General features: G+C 32.4%; 1 protein-coding gene and 1 long non-coding RNA gene across 2 annotated transcripts in view; one reads left to right on the top strand and one right to left on the bottom strand.

Annotated features, from left to right (window-relative positions):
* Nucleotides 1-3,124: 3,124 nt before the first annotated feature.
* LOC123655341 lies at nt 3,125-4,195 on the bottom strand. Its single transcript, XR_006743383.1, has 2 exons — nt 3,959-4,195; nt 3,125-3,392 (listed from the first exon to the last, which is right to left on the bottom strand). It is a non-coding gene; the product is annotated as an uncharacterized LOC123655341 (long non-coding RNA).
* A 7,724-nt stretch (nt 4,196-11,919) lies between these two features.
* Nucleotides 11,920-18,554, top strand: part of LOC123655165 — a 78,456-nt gene continuing 71,821 nt past the window's right edge. Inside the window, exon 1 of the mRNA XM_045591000.1 lies at nt 11,920-12,007. Coding sequence (XP_045446956.1) covers nt 11,992-12,007 — 16 coding nt within the window. The 5' untranslated portion in view covers nt 11,920-11,991. The remainder of the gene's footprint in view (nt 12,008-18,554) is intronic.

The raw sequence follows: 18,554 nt of genomic DNA, 5'->3' as shown, positions 1-18,554 counted from the left end.
TTACAATCAGGTGAGCCGTACGCTTGTTTGCCGACCAAGTTGTATATAAAAAAGTGTGTGTGTCAGCTCCGACACACGACTAGAATTTACTCCTTCATATCGACTGTTTAAGTGGGCACAAAAAAGGTTTTATTAGTTTAAGAAAAAGATTAATACCATATGAAATGGTAAATAAACGAATCAAATTACGTCATCGATAGATGGCATTATTAGAAAGTCGGGACGTCATATATGCCGGAACAATATTGAGTTCCGATAGATGGCGTTATGAGAAACGGAACGAGGTCATTCGTTCCGTAGATTTTACTCCTCATTTTTTTCATGCCTTATATGAAAATCGATTCTTAAGGAGTAAATTCCAAAAATAAAAAACATTCTACGGATACAGTAATTTTTACTGTCGCCAATAAATAACTGATAATCATAAAGAAATGTAACTATATCGGCACTATAACATTGTGAGCTAACAATGACAGGGAAGATAAAAATTTAATTAAATAAGAAGACAAATTACATTGTTAGATGTGTCAGTCAGTCATTCCAGCCTATTGTAGTCCATTGCTAGACATAGGCCTCCCCAAGTTCACGCCAGACATCCCGATTTTCCGGAATCCTCATGCAACCTACACCGGCAATCTTACGTAGCTCGTCGGTCCAGCGGGCCGGAGGACGTCCTACACTGCGTTTGCCAAGACGCGGTCTCCATTCCAGGACACGTCTGCTCCAACGGCCATCGATTCTGTGACACAGATGACCAGCCCACTGCCACTTCAACTTGCTAATTCTGTGGGCTATGTCGATTACTTTTGTTCTCTCGCCAATAGTCTCATTTCCAATTCTATCTTTGAGATAAACCCCGAGGATAGCCCGTTCCATTGCACATTGAGTGGCTTTAATCTTGTGGACCTGTACCTTCGTCAGTGACCAGGTTTGGGCTCCGTATGTTAACACAGGCAAGACCCATTACTCGAAGACTTTTGTCTTCAAGCATTGCGGAATCTTCGAAGTAATGATTGTTAGATGTGATGATGAGAGAAAGAAGAAAACTTATAAATATTACTTATATGCAAATATGCGCGTTCAATATTGTATGCAGGAAAATTATATTACAACGTAGGAACCTTACCAACTAAAATATGTCTTTGTTTAGCATTATTATATTATGAAATACGCAAGATTGTAAAAATGTTCTTCCGTAGTATGTAGGTAACGCAGCTTGCACGCAGGATTTTCATAGCTTTACACTCAAAGAAATTTGATGTGCTAAACTTTTGTGGCAATATAAATTAATATTTAAAAATGATGTATACTACAGATATTTTATTATACTCAAAATCTTATAGCTAAGTGCTTGACATTGGATTACTTAAAAAAACCCATTTATTATTTTTCCGACATATGACGACGATGTATGTTTATTAACCAATGTCACTTGGAAATGACGTTTAAATGTTGATTTTTAGGGCCGTTATATGTTTTATAGCCACAAAACTCGATGACTTCTAACTGTCTTCTGGCTGTCCTAAATGTCTCTGAAACTATTTACTCATCTTTTTAACCTTTTGTCTAGACGAGGCCATAATATTAATAGCTAATTCATCTGACACTTTTGTTTTGTCAATGATAACGTGATCTCTGTAGAGCATAATGTGGGACCTAGACCGAATACCGAATTATCTAAATGGAGCCCAACTGTTTGGCTGATGAAAATTATAAACCAGGCTTCGAAGACTGGCAGGATTGCTCGTACAACGCGTTTGTGCGCATAGCGCTCCTCATGGAGACGGATGTACCACATCGCGAGAGATCTTCGATGCTCCTGTCGTTTAATGTCTTCGAGCGCACCAACAAAACTTCTCCCGCTTTGTCGGAGGATAAGATTCCTATCCATTTCCTCCAAAATGTCCAACGGCGGAAAGCATGCCAGTAGGGTTGCAGCCTCAAATGTGATATCCCCGGACTATGCGGATAGCCACTCTCCGTTGCAAGTTTTGTAATTTAACTCTTACCAAATAGGTGCCCCATAGAGGACTATCGATCGTACGGCACCGGCGTAAAGGCAGTGAACCTCCTCACGTGGTCCCCCGAGATTGGGTAACAGTATATCAAAGACAAGATGGGGAATAAAAGTAACCACAATAGAACCAAAGTTAATGACATAGTCCGTATAATCAGCAAGTTGAAGTGGCAGAGGGCTGAATGTGCGTATTGTAGGACCAATGGTCGCTAGAGCATCCTATCCTATATATTCCTACTATGCGTCTTGGAATTGAGACCGCGTCTAAGTAAACGTAGTATGAAACGTCTTACGGGCAGTTAGACCGACGATCTGAATCAGACCGGCGGAGGATTAAGATCAAATAGAAAATTTGGTGTGAAATTGGGGAGGCCCATCTCCAACACTATAACTGCAATAGTGTACTGAGTGAAGTGGAGTGAATATACTACTCCAATGGTATTAGAGTAGACTGAGACAATTTTTCATCGGTTGCAGATATACATATGTATTTTTTCCATTGAACTCTATTTTGTTTGTCAGATATTCGCTGTCTGTAAATTCAAAAGTTATAGTATATTAGTTCAGGTGAAACAACGTCTGGGCTGTTTTACGTTCAGTTGATAAAGCCCACAGATTTATAAACAAAAGGCAGATGGAGCGTGTGTAACAAAAAGTATGAAGCCACTTTTTATTCATGTGTGCGTGGCGACTAGAAATGGCACTGTAGGAACACGTGCATCTATGTGTGTATAATGATACCATAAAAAGAAAAAAACTCCCTGTATTTTTTAAAATGTCCTTTTACGACGGTTCTAAAGTTTTATTTGGATACATGAATTTATAACTAAATAAATACTTTAATAATAATAATAATATTAATAAAGGTTTCGTTAAAAATAACGAAAGAAATAGGTAATATGTCAAGATTTATATAACTAGCGATCCGTCCACACTTTGCTTCGGGTATTAATTTTGTTTTTGTTTAATAAGGTTTAAATGGACTTTACAATGTTTACAACTCTAGATAATAAAACTTTAGTGTTTTTCAGTAGTATCATATTTATTTCATTAGACAAATTAAAAAAAACATACATAATTTAAAATATTTATTAATAATAATAATAATAATCATCATCATCATTTATTCACACACACACATACATCGATATACAGACAACTTAAAGACTAGACCAAAAGATTAGATAGTATTACAAATAATTACATTGGAATTTTTTTTATCAACCTACGACATTTTTCGGTAAAGCATAAGCCATCCTCTTTAAAATGTAATGAACACACAACGCAAAATTTTGAAGCCTGCCAATTATTGTCTTGCCTGCTTTGGCGAATAATAGAAACCCATTCCTCGCGTAGAACAACATCTGTCGGCAATCTGCAAAAATCATTAAATAATAAAACTTGACACTGATTACAATATGTATTCTTTAAATATATCTAGCATCTTCCATTAATTCCACTAATATTATAATCTGGCTATTGCCCACAACTTAACAAAATATACCATATATGTAAATAACTTCATCATTATCATATATATGTATATATATATATATATATATATATATATATATATATATATATATATATATATATATATAGGAACTAAATTGATAACCATATACATTTTTATTTAAGCTCCTGCATTAGATATTAATGACCGAATCACAGTAAATGGTAATAACAAATAAAAATACATCTAAATTCGGAATAACTATTTAGGCGTGATATTACGTGTGGAAATCGAATACACGTCCGTACATATAAAAGTCAGTCTCACTAACGCCTAGACCATCAGGTAGTTTCCCCAATTGAAGGGAAAAACATTTCGCCGAACACTGGCAACACAGTTGAATTAATGTCGAGGTTTTGTGTTCCGAGATAACCATATAATTTATTGAGTGAATAAATAATAAAATCAATTAAATTATTTATAATTACCTGTGAAATGAAATTCCATCCTCTTTTTTTTTATTTTTGGGAACAACTTTCACAATGTTTAATAACACAAGACGGCATTTTTTGACACAAAATAATGAATCACTCGAGACGTTTAAACAATACGACGCTATCTTTAGCACTGCTGCGACTTTGTATTCGCTTTTGATTTTGTATTCGCTTTGGTGGCTTCACTCGCATGTTCGGCGCGCTCCATCTGCCTTTTGTTTATTAATCTGAGATAAAGCCTATCAATATGTTACCTGAAAGACCGTAACTGGCTATTTGATTTAAATAAAGAAACAGTAAATAAAAAATAATGGGGGTTACATGAAACTAAATTTAAAAAGCGCATAGTCAATAACGTAGTAAATATTTTTGAAAATTCAAAATTCAAAATAATTTTTGTAACGACTTACAAAAACCATACCTTGTCATTGTCTTAATGACAGTAAACTTAGCGAAATTAAACGTTATGGTACGTATTTAAAATATCTTTTTTTTCATTTAAATAGGTAGTGAATGTACAGAACAGAACAGAACTTTAAATTTATGGCATAGAGAACATTTCAAATACAATTTCATATTTCGTGCAACACGTGCATAAACAAGATGGCAGCAAGTTTTTTCTCACTCACACACATAAAGTAACGTATACCGATATTCTGTCCTTTACGTTTGTAGTAGAGGCTCTAGTGAATAGTGATTGGCCAGTTCATTATACGACGGGCTTTAGGCAGGTATCGTGCTTGTACCTTGTCTTACCGGTTGAACGACACGAAACGATCGAACGAACGTCACTATTTTATTGAATTATTTTAATTTAACGAATAAAAGTAGTCAAAATAGTTAAGCTGAGGTGGACTAGTTCTTTTTATACGGTGTCTTTTAAAATGAGTAAGTTTTAAAGTGCATTGCCTTGTTTTAAAATTGACTGTTTTTGTTCCAATAACATGTTTATTTACTAAGTTTTTGTTGTCTTGGACTTCGTCATCATTTCCCGGTATAGGTATGTATATAATAAGTTATGTTAAGTTTTTTATATATGTTTTAACTATATTCTAAAATAGTTTAAGTAAACGAAATCGTCATACTTTGATAAATTTAGAAATAATTTCAAATGGCACTGGATCAATTTTAGTACCTAAGTATTTTTCTTTTAAGTAACGATCGTGAATAGATATAATTATGATATTCTATACAATTAGGGTCTAGAATAGTTTATTAATAGCCTTGTTTCTCTGGTTACTGATTTGTATTAGTTAGTTAATGTTTTGTGGTGAATTCTCACTAACAATTTCTATTATAGTTTAAAAACATTCAAATAGGCATATTATACGCAGGCATAGGCATATTAAGTATAGGCATGTATTACTAACATAGTCTAAAATGTATGCCAATATTTCATAGTAATTGCAAATTAGGAAATCAGCAGTATTCAAAAATTATCTTATTTAGCGTACAATTCTTTAACCATTCAAAGAATGCGTAGGAACAGATTATGTGACCACAACAATTGCGAAAAAGGCCTACGCCACGCATGCGTTTCTAAAATCAATGTTGTAGAGAAATGATAATAGAGGAAAACAGCTATATAAATAGCATATTTTATTACTTCTATTAGAAGTATGTATAACGAAGCCATTAGGATCTGTTTTACTTGAATTAAAAATGTAACTTCTAATTAAAACTAGTGGTCGCTCAGAGGTCGAAATTCGACCATAATTAAAAATTTAAATTAAAGAAAACCAAAAAATTATAAAAATAAAGAACCTTTTTTTAAACTTTTCAATTTGACTACAGACTGACAATCAATAAATAAATATAATATACGTGTGTGTGTGTCAAATACAGGATAGTGTGTGTTTTGTTTTTTTCTTTATTGATTTCATATATTTTTATGCATAATTTAAAAAAAAAATATTAGCATTCTGCATGCCTTCTCTATATAAACTAAAAGTGTGCGAAATTTCGTACTCCGCCCGCGCAATTTTCGTAAAAAGGGGTACAAAGTTTTTGCTTCACGTATATTAAATACGTGATATATAGATATGAACCTAGGTAAATATATTTTTAAGACATGACAGGATGGAGAGGACCTTTGATATCTTTAAATCTCTGTAATATTATATCTACTAAAGATTTACACCAAACTTCCAACTTATTTATAACTTTAACTTAATTACAATAATTAACCCTTTGTTACATATTTACTTATATTTAACATCAAATTCATAAATGGACGTCCGTTTTTAACCAACTTCAAAAAAAGAAGTTTTCATTTTGATTGATGATACCTCATAACTTTTTACTGGGTAGAACGATTTCTATAAATCTTTTTTAATCGAAAGATGGTGCTTATCATTAAAATGTTATTTAAATTATCATTTAAATGAAATCGAGATCTGACAAGTACTTTTTGGGCTATATCTAATAATGCGTATTTACTTGGGTATTTTTTCGTCGACCGTCGTTGTATTGTATGACCGATTATCATAAAAAAATTCAATGGAAAGCTGGTCCTTGTCATATGGTCCCAATTTAATTTGATTAAGATCTGACGAATACTTTTTAAGTAATCTCTAATAATGCGTATTTACTCGATAATTTTTTCGTCTAACTGCGTTGTATTTACTGGTAGATGTAACATTGAAGTCGGTTTTTATTCGTTTGTGAGCAAACACGAATAAACTAACATCAGGAGGTAGAATAGGCCATAAGAACCTGTTTCACCTTAATTTATAAACTGCAACTTTTAAATTCATATTTGCGAATAGAATTATTTCATAAATATAGTGCAATTCGATAGAGATAAAGAATAATATATCATAAAATTTTATTTGTTGCATTATTGCATACCGCCATCCGTCAAATAGCGTTCTCCACAACCAGTTAAAACAGGCTCTAAAGGGTCCTATTCTACCTCCTACTTTTAAAGTTTATTCGAAACTTATTTTACACACATACAGTGCCTCTGGTATTGGTAATTACTTTTGCAGTCGACTAAAAATATACTCGACTATATTCAAGTTATCGGGTTCCTCTAGCTTTAGGTCGGGCACAGCAAGCTCAATGCTCAAAATCTGGAGCGGCCCGACTGGGGAAGTACCTCGACCTTAGAGAAGATCACAGCTAAATAATACTGCTTTCAAGCAGTGTTGCTTTTCTGTGGTGAGTAATGTGACCAGAGCTCCTGGAAGAGATTGGGGTGTCGTCTATAGACTACGGTAACCGCTACCATCAGAAGAGCGTACGCTTGTTCCTCGACCTATTGTATATATGTATATAATAAACAAAAATGTGTGTGTGCAATTCATACACATCAGAAGTGAAATTTCTGAAAAGTCGCAGGAAGGTACCTATTTGTTCTATCGATGATGATCACGGTCTCGTGAAAATGCTCGTAAGAGCCACTTAAATAGCGTTTTTGAGCTGTAATCTATTCTATCTCACTATCTCCTATAAATTCATGTGATTTCTTCTTTATCGTGACACATCGAATTTAAAATCACGATTCTAAAGAAGTTTCACTTAAAAAAACCTAGTAGTCAAAAAGAAGACTGATAGCTTTTGACATTGACCCGAGTATTTAACCAAAAAACGAGCTTAGATGCATTGTAATGATGGGTAATTTTTCTCCTAAAAGTATCAGATAAACGTGCACTTATTATAGCCACAATATTTTGTTTATGTGACATATGTATGTCTCAGATAAAAAGAATTTAGGTTTATGGTACTTAAATTCAAGAGGATAGTTGGTTTTCGCTGCGTAAGATAAAAATACCTAGTAATGAGAAAAACCTATGTAGGTCAAAATAATGGGCGCCTTGAATAAAAACGTTATCTGATGGTCAAGTTAAGAATGGGATGTAGTTCATCAGTCATCAGTTCAGACTATTGAAGTTAACTGCTGGAAAATGTTGAATGTTTACCTAATAAAAACATCTCTCCTTTCAAAGAGTACGTACTTTTCGAGGTTCGGACGGTAAAAACATTCGAAAGAACAAATATACAAACGCCTAGATCAGAAACAAATATATTGTAGGTACATATAAAAATGTTGGCTCCGAGCAGGAATAAAACTCTGTCTTTTATAATCATCATACTAGAACGTTCTTGTTGTTTGTCATTGAGAATTAAATGCCACATTTAATTTTTTCTTCACGTAGCGTATTAATTAATTATCTGTATATAGCATGCTAATAACATTAAATATCAATTAACTATCCATTACTCTACGACTTAAAGAGCGGAGTTGCTACTCCTAAACATCATAACGTGGCAAATTTATTTTACTTGCTAACAGAGTAACGAAATTCTTGAAGACTTGCTTAACTAGTAAAGTAGTTAAATTAGTGAATTTTTTAAAGTTAATTTTTTTTTTTTTGAAATTTCGAAGTTGAGACACATTTATAGTATTTTCAATATTACGAAGTGAATTCATCTTTCATTTTTTTTTATTGCGTTCAATTGTAGTATAGTTTTATGAATTAACTGTTTTTTTTTTTTTTGTTAATAAACCGTTAGCAGGATCAAGATATGGCTAACGTTTTCCTTAAAGAGGCTCTTGTCACATGTATGGGAAGAACGTTCACCAATATGAATCAGACACTAATGCAATGACTCATACATACACATGTTCAAACATATATTAGAAAAAACTTTGTCAAACACAATGATTCTTTATGATATACCTACTGCTTTTGAGTTAACGAAAACTACTGAAAAGTATTTATAAAAAAGTACTTTTCTTGTTAATAAAATAAATTGGTTTTAGTTACCCGTTTATAAAGTATATACATAATTACATATACAGGTAGAGAGGTTTCTGGTAATAACTTTTTAAAAAGAAGATTTATTCGTTGTATCGCTTTGCTAAACATCTTATATGCCAATATAAAAGAAAGTCACATTAAAATGAATCGTCATTGTTGATGTTGTTTTAAAAATATTTGAATTTTTAAATTTTAATATGCATATATAGAGAATTAATGTTTTAGACATGGAAAACTCAGTTGTTTTTTTTGTGTTAGTATGCGATACCTACTGATTTTAACTCAATTAATATGCAGTCAGTTATAGTAAATATGTAAGAAGCAAAAAGGTTAGTCAATATGCTTCTTGTCTCTTAGAAACATTGGCAGGGCAAAGCTTAAAAGTTTGGTGTGAAGAAACATTAATAGTAAAAAATTTACTAATTTTTTGGAACGCATTTGTAGGTAATTTGTTATATTATCTCACGCCGATCGTATCTACTAAGATTTACCCGACTAGGCTTCGCCACAAAGAAAGTGTAAATTTTTGGGGTAGAAATCTCTGCATCTATTAAATATAGGATACATTTTTGAATTTATTTATTCTATACTAATATTATAAGGCTGAAAAGTTTGTTTGTTTGAATGTGCTAATGTCAGGCACTACTTGTTTGAATTAAAAAATTCTTTTTATCTTGGATAGCCGCTTTACTAAGAAAAGTTATAGCGATTTGTTTCTCAAATCATCGCGGGTGTAACCTCGGTGTTAGCAGGTTATTAAATAGGAAGAGGCAGCTAGTTATTAAATAAAAAGGAAAATTACAAAAAAAAACAATAATTTTCTATCTGAACTAAGTAGAATATACCTATGTAAATTAATATATGACGTAACAATCTCTTCGTTCAGTTCCTAGGTATCACCTATGTATGTTGCCTTGAGCGTTGACTTCTGTGAATGCATTAATTGTTGTCCTTCTCTATACATAGCTGTTTTGTAGAGTATATCCGCTGGATGTCATTTCTAACAGTCGCCATCTTACCATCGAGTTTCCCGTATCAATTTAGAACCGTTATCCGCTGTATCAGTGGGAACGAAGACCTTTATTACTATTGTACCTATAAAACTATGAGAGTAGCTAATATTATAAAAATAAAGAGCTTAATGTTCAGGATTTTGTTATAGATCGCATACGAATGCGGATTCTTAAGTTTAAAAATAATGTTCTAAATATTTTTTGTATTTAAAATAAACTGTGTGGTATCGTATTATACAATATAACTTTTCACAACAAATATGTTTTCTAACATAATTAGTTAAAATTAGAACCTCGAATAACATGATTAGTGCTGTCAAATATACACAAATTTCTTCTTCTTTACAAAATTAAAATGAATAATTTTGTGTGTAACTACATCAACGTGGGGTTAGAAGATAGAATGTCTAAGGCACTCACGTGTTGTGTAAGGGTCTACCTTATTGCAATCACTTTGTATAAGATGTAATTAACATAATCATTATACAGTTCTCATCGAGATCGTGATCACGTATTGAAAGGATGTGCGGTAGAACTAAACATATACAACAACACATAACATTTCAAAAATAATCATTATTGTCTATATCTATATAAATAATAATTGTGTTTGCTCGCAAACGAAAAAAAACCGACTTCAATTACATAGACAAGTAATACAACGTAGATCGACGAAAAAATAGTCAAGCAACTACGCGTTATCAAAGATTACTCAAAAAGTAGTTATCAGATCTCGATAAAATTTATATGTGACCACATGATAAACATCAGCTTTCGATTAAATTAAAAATTATCAAAAACGGTACACCCAGTAAAAAGTTATTACAGATTTTCGAGAGTTTCCCTCGATTTCTCTGGAATCCCATCATCAGATCCTGGTTTCCTTATCACGGTACCAAACTAGGGATATCCCCTTTCCAACAAAAAAAGAATTATCAAAATCGGTACATCCAGTAGAAAGTTATGCGCTATAATACAACGTAGGTCGACGAAAAAAGCGTCAAGTAAAAACGCATTATTAGATATAACTCGAAAAGTAGTTGTTAGATCTCAAATAAATTTAAATGGGACCAATTGGCACACACCACCTTTCGATTAAAATAAAATTTGTTGAAATCGGTCTACCCGGTCAAAAGTTCTGATGTAACATACATAAAAAAATAAAAAAAAAATAAAAAAACAGTCGAATTGAGAACCTCCTCCTTTTTTGGAAGTCGGTTAAAAATGAATGTTGCTAAGCGCATAACTCGAGAATGGCTCGACCATTTCGCCTAATTATTTTTTTTTGTATGTTCCTTACCTGGCCCACGGAAGGTAATTAATACTTTAAAAAAAAATCTATTTAGTTTTGACAGAACGAAGTCTGACCAGGTAGCTAGTTTATGATAAAGCTGTAGATCTGTTACGGTTCATTTCTAAAAAAACTTGGTTTAAAAACACAGACTTCAAAAACTATAAAAACCAAAAAATAAGTTAAAAAAAATTTTTTATTGGAAAATATAAACTCTTTTATATACGTATTATTTATTTTTGTGTCTCTTTTATATAAGTGTTCAATCATGATCTTAACGTTATTTCATCACATCACAAACAATCACCATTATCAATCATCATCATCATCAATCATCAACATCACAAAAAAGACTTAAGGCTTGGACCTGTATAAACCTCGTTAAGATGACAGTGAGTAGGCAGTTAGATATGTTCATCTGCTTGGCAGACTTAGGTGTATAATTATAACTGAATATGATGGAATATTTGAAATTAAAATATCGTGATAAAACGAAACATAGAAGATCAAAGAATTCTGTAGTTACCAATAGGGTACTTTCGGTTGTGAAATATAAATTATAAAATTTAATAAAAATTAAAATTTATGTAGAAATAAACTTAAATATTCTGATTTGGAATCATAAAAGCACATTATTGTTTTATTATATTGAAATTAAAAGTCGTATATTTTAATCAATAACCCAAAACACGACCAGCCATGGTATGACGTCACACGGACAACAACAAAGTTCTGTCAGAGCTATAAACAGCTAGGTACATGTCTATCAACTTTAACTTCAAGGAGTACTTAATACTTGTACTCTTTCGTTAGTGCATTTTATTTGTACCTATTTATTTATTTAAATGCAAAAAGGTTTTGTAAAATCAGACAATACGAATCTGCCAAAAATTGATTCAATGATGGTTGCAAAGTTTTTTGCATGTAACCCAGACTTCTGTTCTGCCGAATTTCGGAATGTTAAAACATCTTTGTAAGTATTACTTGTTATACTATACTGTTTTTTTTTTATGTAGCAAGACCTAATTTGAAATATAGTGATAGAAAGTGTTAGGTTATGTTTTAATCCTTAAGTTACTGCCAAATTAAGACTTAATAGTTTTTTTTAATGCTAATATTTGTACAACTAGATACTACACACCAACGATAGCTATTGTAATTCATTATTTTACACAAAAACACCAAATATTTTTAGCTGTTAACGTTGAACGATAAAGAGTATATCTATAAGACATCTATAAGGTATAAGGTATTGAACTTTTGACGTATTGAACGAGTTCGGTCTTACATACGTCATACACGACTTTTGTTATTAACCATATTACGTCACCAAAATGGTGATAGCGTTTTCGCGGAAATAAAAAAGGTTTAAAATGTAATTTAATTTTATGGCATGAAAGCGCCATTATTTTGCAGAAATGTATTTTTTTTTTGTGGCTTTTTATTAGAAAATCAACATTTTGAAGTACATTTTCAAACATAGTGGAATAACCTATTGTTAAGTTGAGACAGTGTAAAGAGTGTGGTTTACGAGTCAATAATTATTTTACTTGGCCAGTACGATTATGTATGCAACGCAGCGCAAGCAGTATGGGTCCGGACGTTGCCCCCGTCGCCCTCGCTCCCACTGGCCTATCATAACATATATAAATATACATATGAGACTGTATTTTTATTTTTACTTTTAATAGGTTTATGTGGCCTAGTTTTGTATAACTTCAATCGTAGTAAATTTTGTCAAGTACGATTTCCGCTAAATGTTTATTACTGTGTATCAAATATCAAACTGGATTACTGATTGAAAGATTACACAATTTGATTTTAATCTTTTAAATGCGTGTAATGTGCATATGCAGAGTGAAATTCGCGTAACATTGGAATCAGTCGTCAATTTCACTAGCTCTTGATAAAAGCGGACAAGCTGTTTCAAATTACGTGAAAGCAATTGGGACTCTACTGCGAGTTATTATACAATTATAATTGATTTACATATGTACATATTTTTGTCTTATCATTTATATAAGTTAAAAATGTATGAAAATTTATATAATTAATCCTTTATTAATATCAATGTATAGATCTTTTATTGATTCAATATGTTGTTAACAGAGAAGAAGATTAGTTACGTTTTATCGGCAATATATTAATTGCTGTGACAGAACATTATTAGGTATTACAAATTACGCTTAAAATAATAGTACTTTCGTTATTTTCTTTGCACGAATAAATTTTATACGATTTATAGTAAATGTTCTGACCTTTATATTTTACGTGAATTTAGTTCGTGGAAGCTCTACAAATGCAATTCCAAAAGTCTTATAGAATGTCAATACGTAGGAATAAACTGAGATCATTGCATTATTTAAAAGCGATTTAAACCCTGATGATGTAACGTTTTAGTCATAACATATATGTGTAGTTTAAAAAAAGGCTGACCGACACAAATAATAGAACTAAGTTGATTGTAATATCTAAGATTTTATTTTTGTGTTACCCACATTAGGAATTCTAAACATTTTTGAATATCATATCAAAAATTGACCGCTCCAGCGGGGTTCGAACCCGCGTCTCCGACGTACCGTGTCGGCGCTCTAGCCAATTAAGCTATGGAACGATGCACCCGCTCGAGCGAAATTTTCGATATGATAATTTTTAATTTCGGTTTAAGCGAACCGTGGCGCCGTCTATAGTGAGCTCTTTACAGAAACCCGTAACTATTCAAAGTTTCATATTACAATGAAAATCTTTGACAGGAGACGACACCGTGCTATTTTTAATATCTAAGATTTTATTTTTGTGTTACCCACATTACATTACACATTGGAGCGGTCAATTTTTGATATGATATTCAAAAAAATGTTTAGAATTCCTAATGTGGGTAACACAAAAATAAAATCTTAGATATTAAAAATAGCACGGTGTCGTCTCCTGTCAAAGATTTTCATTGTAATATGAAACTTTGAATAGTTACGGGTTTCTGTAAAGAGCTCACTATAGACGGCGCCACGGTTCGCTTAAACCGAAATTAAAAATTATCATATCGAAAATTTCGCTCGAGCGGGTGCATCGTTCCATAGCTTAATTGGCTAGAGCGCCGACACGGTACGTCGGAGACGCGGGTTCGAACCCCGCTGGAGCGGTCAATTTTTGATATGATATTCAAAAATGTTTAGAATTCCTAATGTGGGTAACACAAAAATAAAATCTTAGATATTAAAAATAGCACGGTGTCGTCTCCTGTCAAAGATTTTCATTGTAATATGAAACTTTGAATAGTTACGGGTTTCTGTAAAGAGCTCACTATAGACGGCGCCACGGTTCGCTTAAACCGAAATTAAAAATTATCATATCGAAAATTTCGCTCGAGCGGGTGCATCGTTCCATAGCTTAATTGGCTAGAGCGCCGACACGGTACGTCGGAGACGCGGGTTCGAACCCCGCTGGAGCGGTCAATTTTTGATATGATATTCAAAAATGTTAAGTTGATTGTAATTGGTGACTAAGGTTCTATGTAAACGTTGAATCTGTTATTATGGACTATGTACAAATATACTCTTGGAAAAATAAGCCCTGACAAAATTTTTTAAATTACAACTTAGAATTTAAAAAAATGTCATATTTTCAAAAGTTGCAAGCTCAAAAAGAAGCCTTATCGCATCACCACCTATAATTACCAAAAAGCCACACGCTAAATACCTAATAAACCAAAAAATTTAAATTAATGTATGTACGTAAATTGGTTACTTTGTTTTTTTCTAGTCCAAGGTGCAGTCAGCACTGTAGAGTCTCGTTATGTGGGTCGTTTAAAATATCGCAGATCTATTTAAGCCGTTACTTGATTGAAGAATTCGTTTGCAAAATATTGAGATTCTATGTACTAATCTTTGTTAGTTTAAACTCTCTACACCTTAACGTTATATATATATTAGCAACGTCCAAAAGTCTTTCAATGTTACGGATGTCCATTGCGGTAGTGACCAAATACCTACCGTTAAACAGTGTTGTTGTTGATGTAATTGTGATGTTGATGAAAATGTCATAAACAGGACGTTGTTAAGTACGACAGTCAGTTAGTCAGTCAGTTGTCAGTCAGTGCAGCCTGTTGCAATCCACACCTGGACATAGGCCTCCCCAAGTTCGCACCAGACATCCCGATTTTCCGCAATCCTCATCCAACCACACAATTTAAGTACGTGAGAGGTAAAAAAAAAATGTTAGTAGTATTTAAGTAATTGTTGTTAAAGAAAAACTGCAGCATAGCTATAAATACCGATAATATGTACCGATTTTTATGATTCTTGTTTTAATCGAAAGCTGATACTAGTCTTGTAGTATAATTTAAATTTGATTGACTACTTTTTGAGTAATATATACTTAATATTATAAAGCTGAAGAGTTTGTTTGTTTGTTTGTTTGAACGCGCTAATCTCAGAAACTCCTGGTCCGGTTTCAAAAATTATTTTAGTATTAGATAGCTCATTTATCGAGGAAGGTTATAAGCTATATATCATAACGCCAAGCCCAATAGGAGCGGAGCACCAATGAAGAATGTTTTAAAATCGGGGGTTCTTTTTTTCCTTTTGTAAGCTGCGTGCGCTGCGGAAACAGTTAAAGTTTCGCACAAATCATATTAGACAGAATAAATTGTTCCCCTTTAAAAGTTCTAAAAAAAGTCAGCAACAGCATATGTATATCTTTAAAGGTTGGCTCACTATAACCTTTTTTATACTAACCAAATTTGTTCTAAAATTATTGCATTATTTACGAAGGTGTTTTTATAAACATGATATTAATCCTTATCTAAATAAATACGTTATTCATCACAAGTATTTAATCTAAACTAACATTATAAAGCTGAAGGGTTTGTTTGTCTGTTTGTTTGTTTGAAGACGCTAATCTCAGGAGCTACTGGTTCGAATTGAAAAATTATTTTTGTATCGGATAGTCTATTTAGCCTTTCATCGCTAAATAATAATAAAGGCTTTAGCCTTCCTCGATAAAGAGATGATAATAGCGTTATTTTTTATACAGTCTAAAGGCTATATAACACCACGTTTCGACCAATAGGAGCAAAGATTCAGTGGAAAATGTTGCAAAAACGGGTAAAATTATTCATATTTGAAGGCTTCCGTTGCGTGCGCTGCGTGAACGGTTCAAGTTACTCAAAAAATATATATGAAAGAATTATTCCTCTTTAAAAGACCTAAAAAATGTCCGTGACAGTATATCTATCTTTTAAGATTGAGTCACTACCTTTTTTATAGTAATCAAATTTGGTCGAAATGAATGCATTAATACCAATTATTTGCCAAAGAATTTTATCAACATATTATTAATCCTTATCGAAATAAATGTATTGTTGATTAAGAGTATTTAATTGTAAACAAAATTGTCCTTGACATCACTTAATTTCAATTAACATCTTAGAAGGTAATACAATTTTAAAATAATTTCTGAAATTCATAGATCTTATGTATAAATATTTAATTATGTATAAATATTCCACAGCAGAATACTACTGCTAGATCTAAAAATGTACCTATGCAGTTTTTTGCATTTAGACTCATGGTGATAATAAATGACTTTAACAGCATACATTTCAATGGATTATTCAACCAATATTTTGTTGATATGGCGGGAAAAGTGATATCTGAGAGGCTTGACGTCATCAAAAGAAATAAAAAAAAAAATGTAGAGCAGAAGAGTACATTCATTTAAGCGATGCCGTGGTTAATGGTGGTAATATAGACGCTTCTGATATTGGCCAGCACGTTATATTGCCGTCGTCATTTACAGGATCCCCCAGACACATGAATGAAAAAAGTCAAGATGTTATGATACATAATATGTCAGAAAGTTTGGAAGACCAGATCTCTTTATTACATTCACATGTAACTCCGAATGGCCAGAAATAAAAATTGAGTTATTGCCCGATCAAAATTCTTACGACAGATATGATTAGGTTTCTAGAGTATTTCATTTAAAATTCAAGAAAATGATAGACCTATTTACGAAGAAAATATCTTTGGACCATCGAAAGCCTTCGTTTACAGCGTATAATGATATATCCTGATATCGTTGAAATAGAAAATAAAGATTATCAATGGATGTATCAAAGGGCAATATTGGCGACGAGAAACAGTAGCGTCGATGAAATTAACGACCTAATTTTAACTAAACTTCCAGGAGATATAGTTACCTAAACATCTATTGATAATGTAATGGATCAAGAAGATGCGGTCCATTACCCACGGGAGTTTCTTAATTCTTTGAACCCGAGTGGCCTTCCGCCACATTTCCTCAAGGTAAAAATAGGTGCCCCAATAATTTTACTCAAATTTATGTAACGGGACTCGACTTCAAGTCAAATGTCTGCGCAATCACGTGATCGTAGCAATAGTTTTGACTGATCTAGCAGTTGGTCAAACAGTGCTTATACCTCGCATCCCAATGATTCCAAATGGTTTACCTTTTAATTTTAAAATAATCCCATTTATATTATTAAGTTATCATTTGCCGTAAAAATTAATAAATCACAAGGGCAAACATTTAAATATGTAGGAATAGATTTACGTCATGATTGCTTTTCACACGGCCAACTATACGTCGCGTTGTCAAGATTGGGTTGCGGAAAAAATCAGTATGTTCTTCTGCCACAAGAAAATAAAACTAAAAATGTCATTTACGCAGAAGTACTATTATATTCTTTTAAAAACTTTTTAATTGCAATCACAATGACAGAAATTGACGCGGACGAAGTCGCGGGCAACAGCTAGTCTTTAATAACGCGTATTTACTTGAGAATTTTTTCGTCGTTGTATTACTTGTCGATGTAATTTAAGTCGGTTTTTTTTTTTTTCGTTTGGGAGCAAACATAAGTATGTGCTTACTCTACTAATTTTACTGTTTATCAATAACGTTCATACTATGAAAACATTAAAACTGCCTCCACTTGCACTTAGAATATAACTATCACATGGTTGAATAAAAATACTCAACGTGACAATCATTATCAATATTTTATGAATTTAAATAATCTTACATCAATATATTCTTAAATACAAATCTCCATTTATATTTTCATACTAATGATGTTTAATTTTTTATGAAGTAAATATGTAATTTAGTAACGATATAAAATCAATTTATAGAAGTAATATGTGATATTGATTGTTTTTCAGATTAGAAAAAATTTTCTCGATATTCATCCTATTAAAATTCAAAATCGATAATCAAGATCAGTTATTTGTTTCTCTGTTTGGTCTAGACTAGGTGTACCGTGTAAGTACTGATCACAATGCCGCGGAGTACACGTACAGCTCCGGCCCCGGTTATTGTGGTGAAAATTTTTAAACATTTAAATTCGTATAAAATAAAATAATATTTATAATCTACAATTCTAGTTCGTCTGTAGTTGATGTAGTACATTGTAACCACGATTCGCATCAACGATGAGGGCAGCAACCTCACGTATTGCGGACGACTATAATAAATAATATTCGATACAATGTTTGACCCCG

The sequence above is a fragment of the Melitaea cinxia genome, chromosome 7 (assembly GCF_905220565.1).
Source record: "Melitaea cinxia chromosome 7, ilMelCinx1.1, whole genome shotgun sequence".
NCBI classification, from domain to species: Eukaryota; Metazoa; Arthropoda; class Insecta; order Lepidoptera; family Nymphalidae; genus Melitaea; species Melitaea cinxia.
The sequence above is the reverse complement of the archived record's forward strand: the minus strand, read 5'-3'. Positions and strand labels throughout refer to the sequence as shown.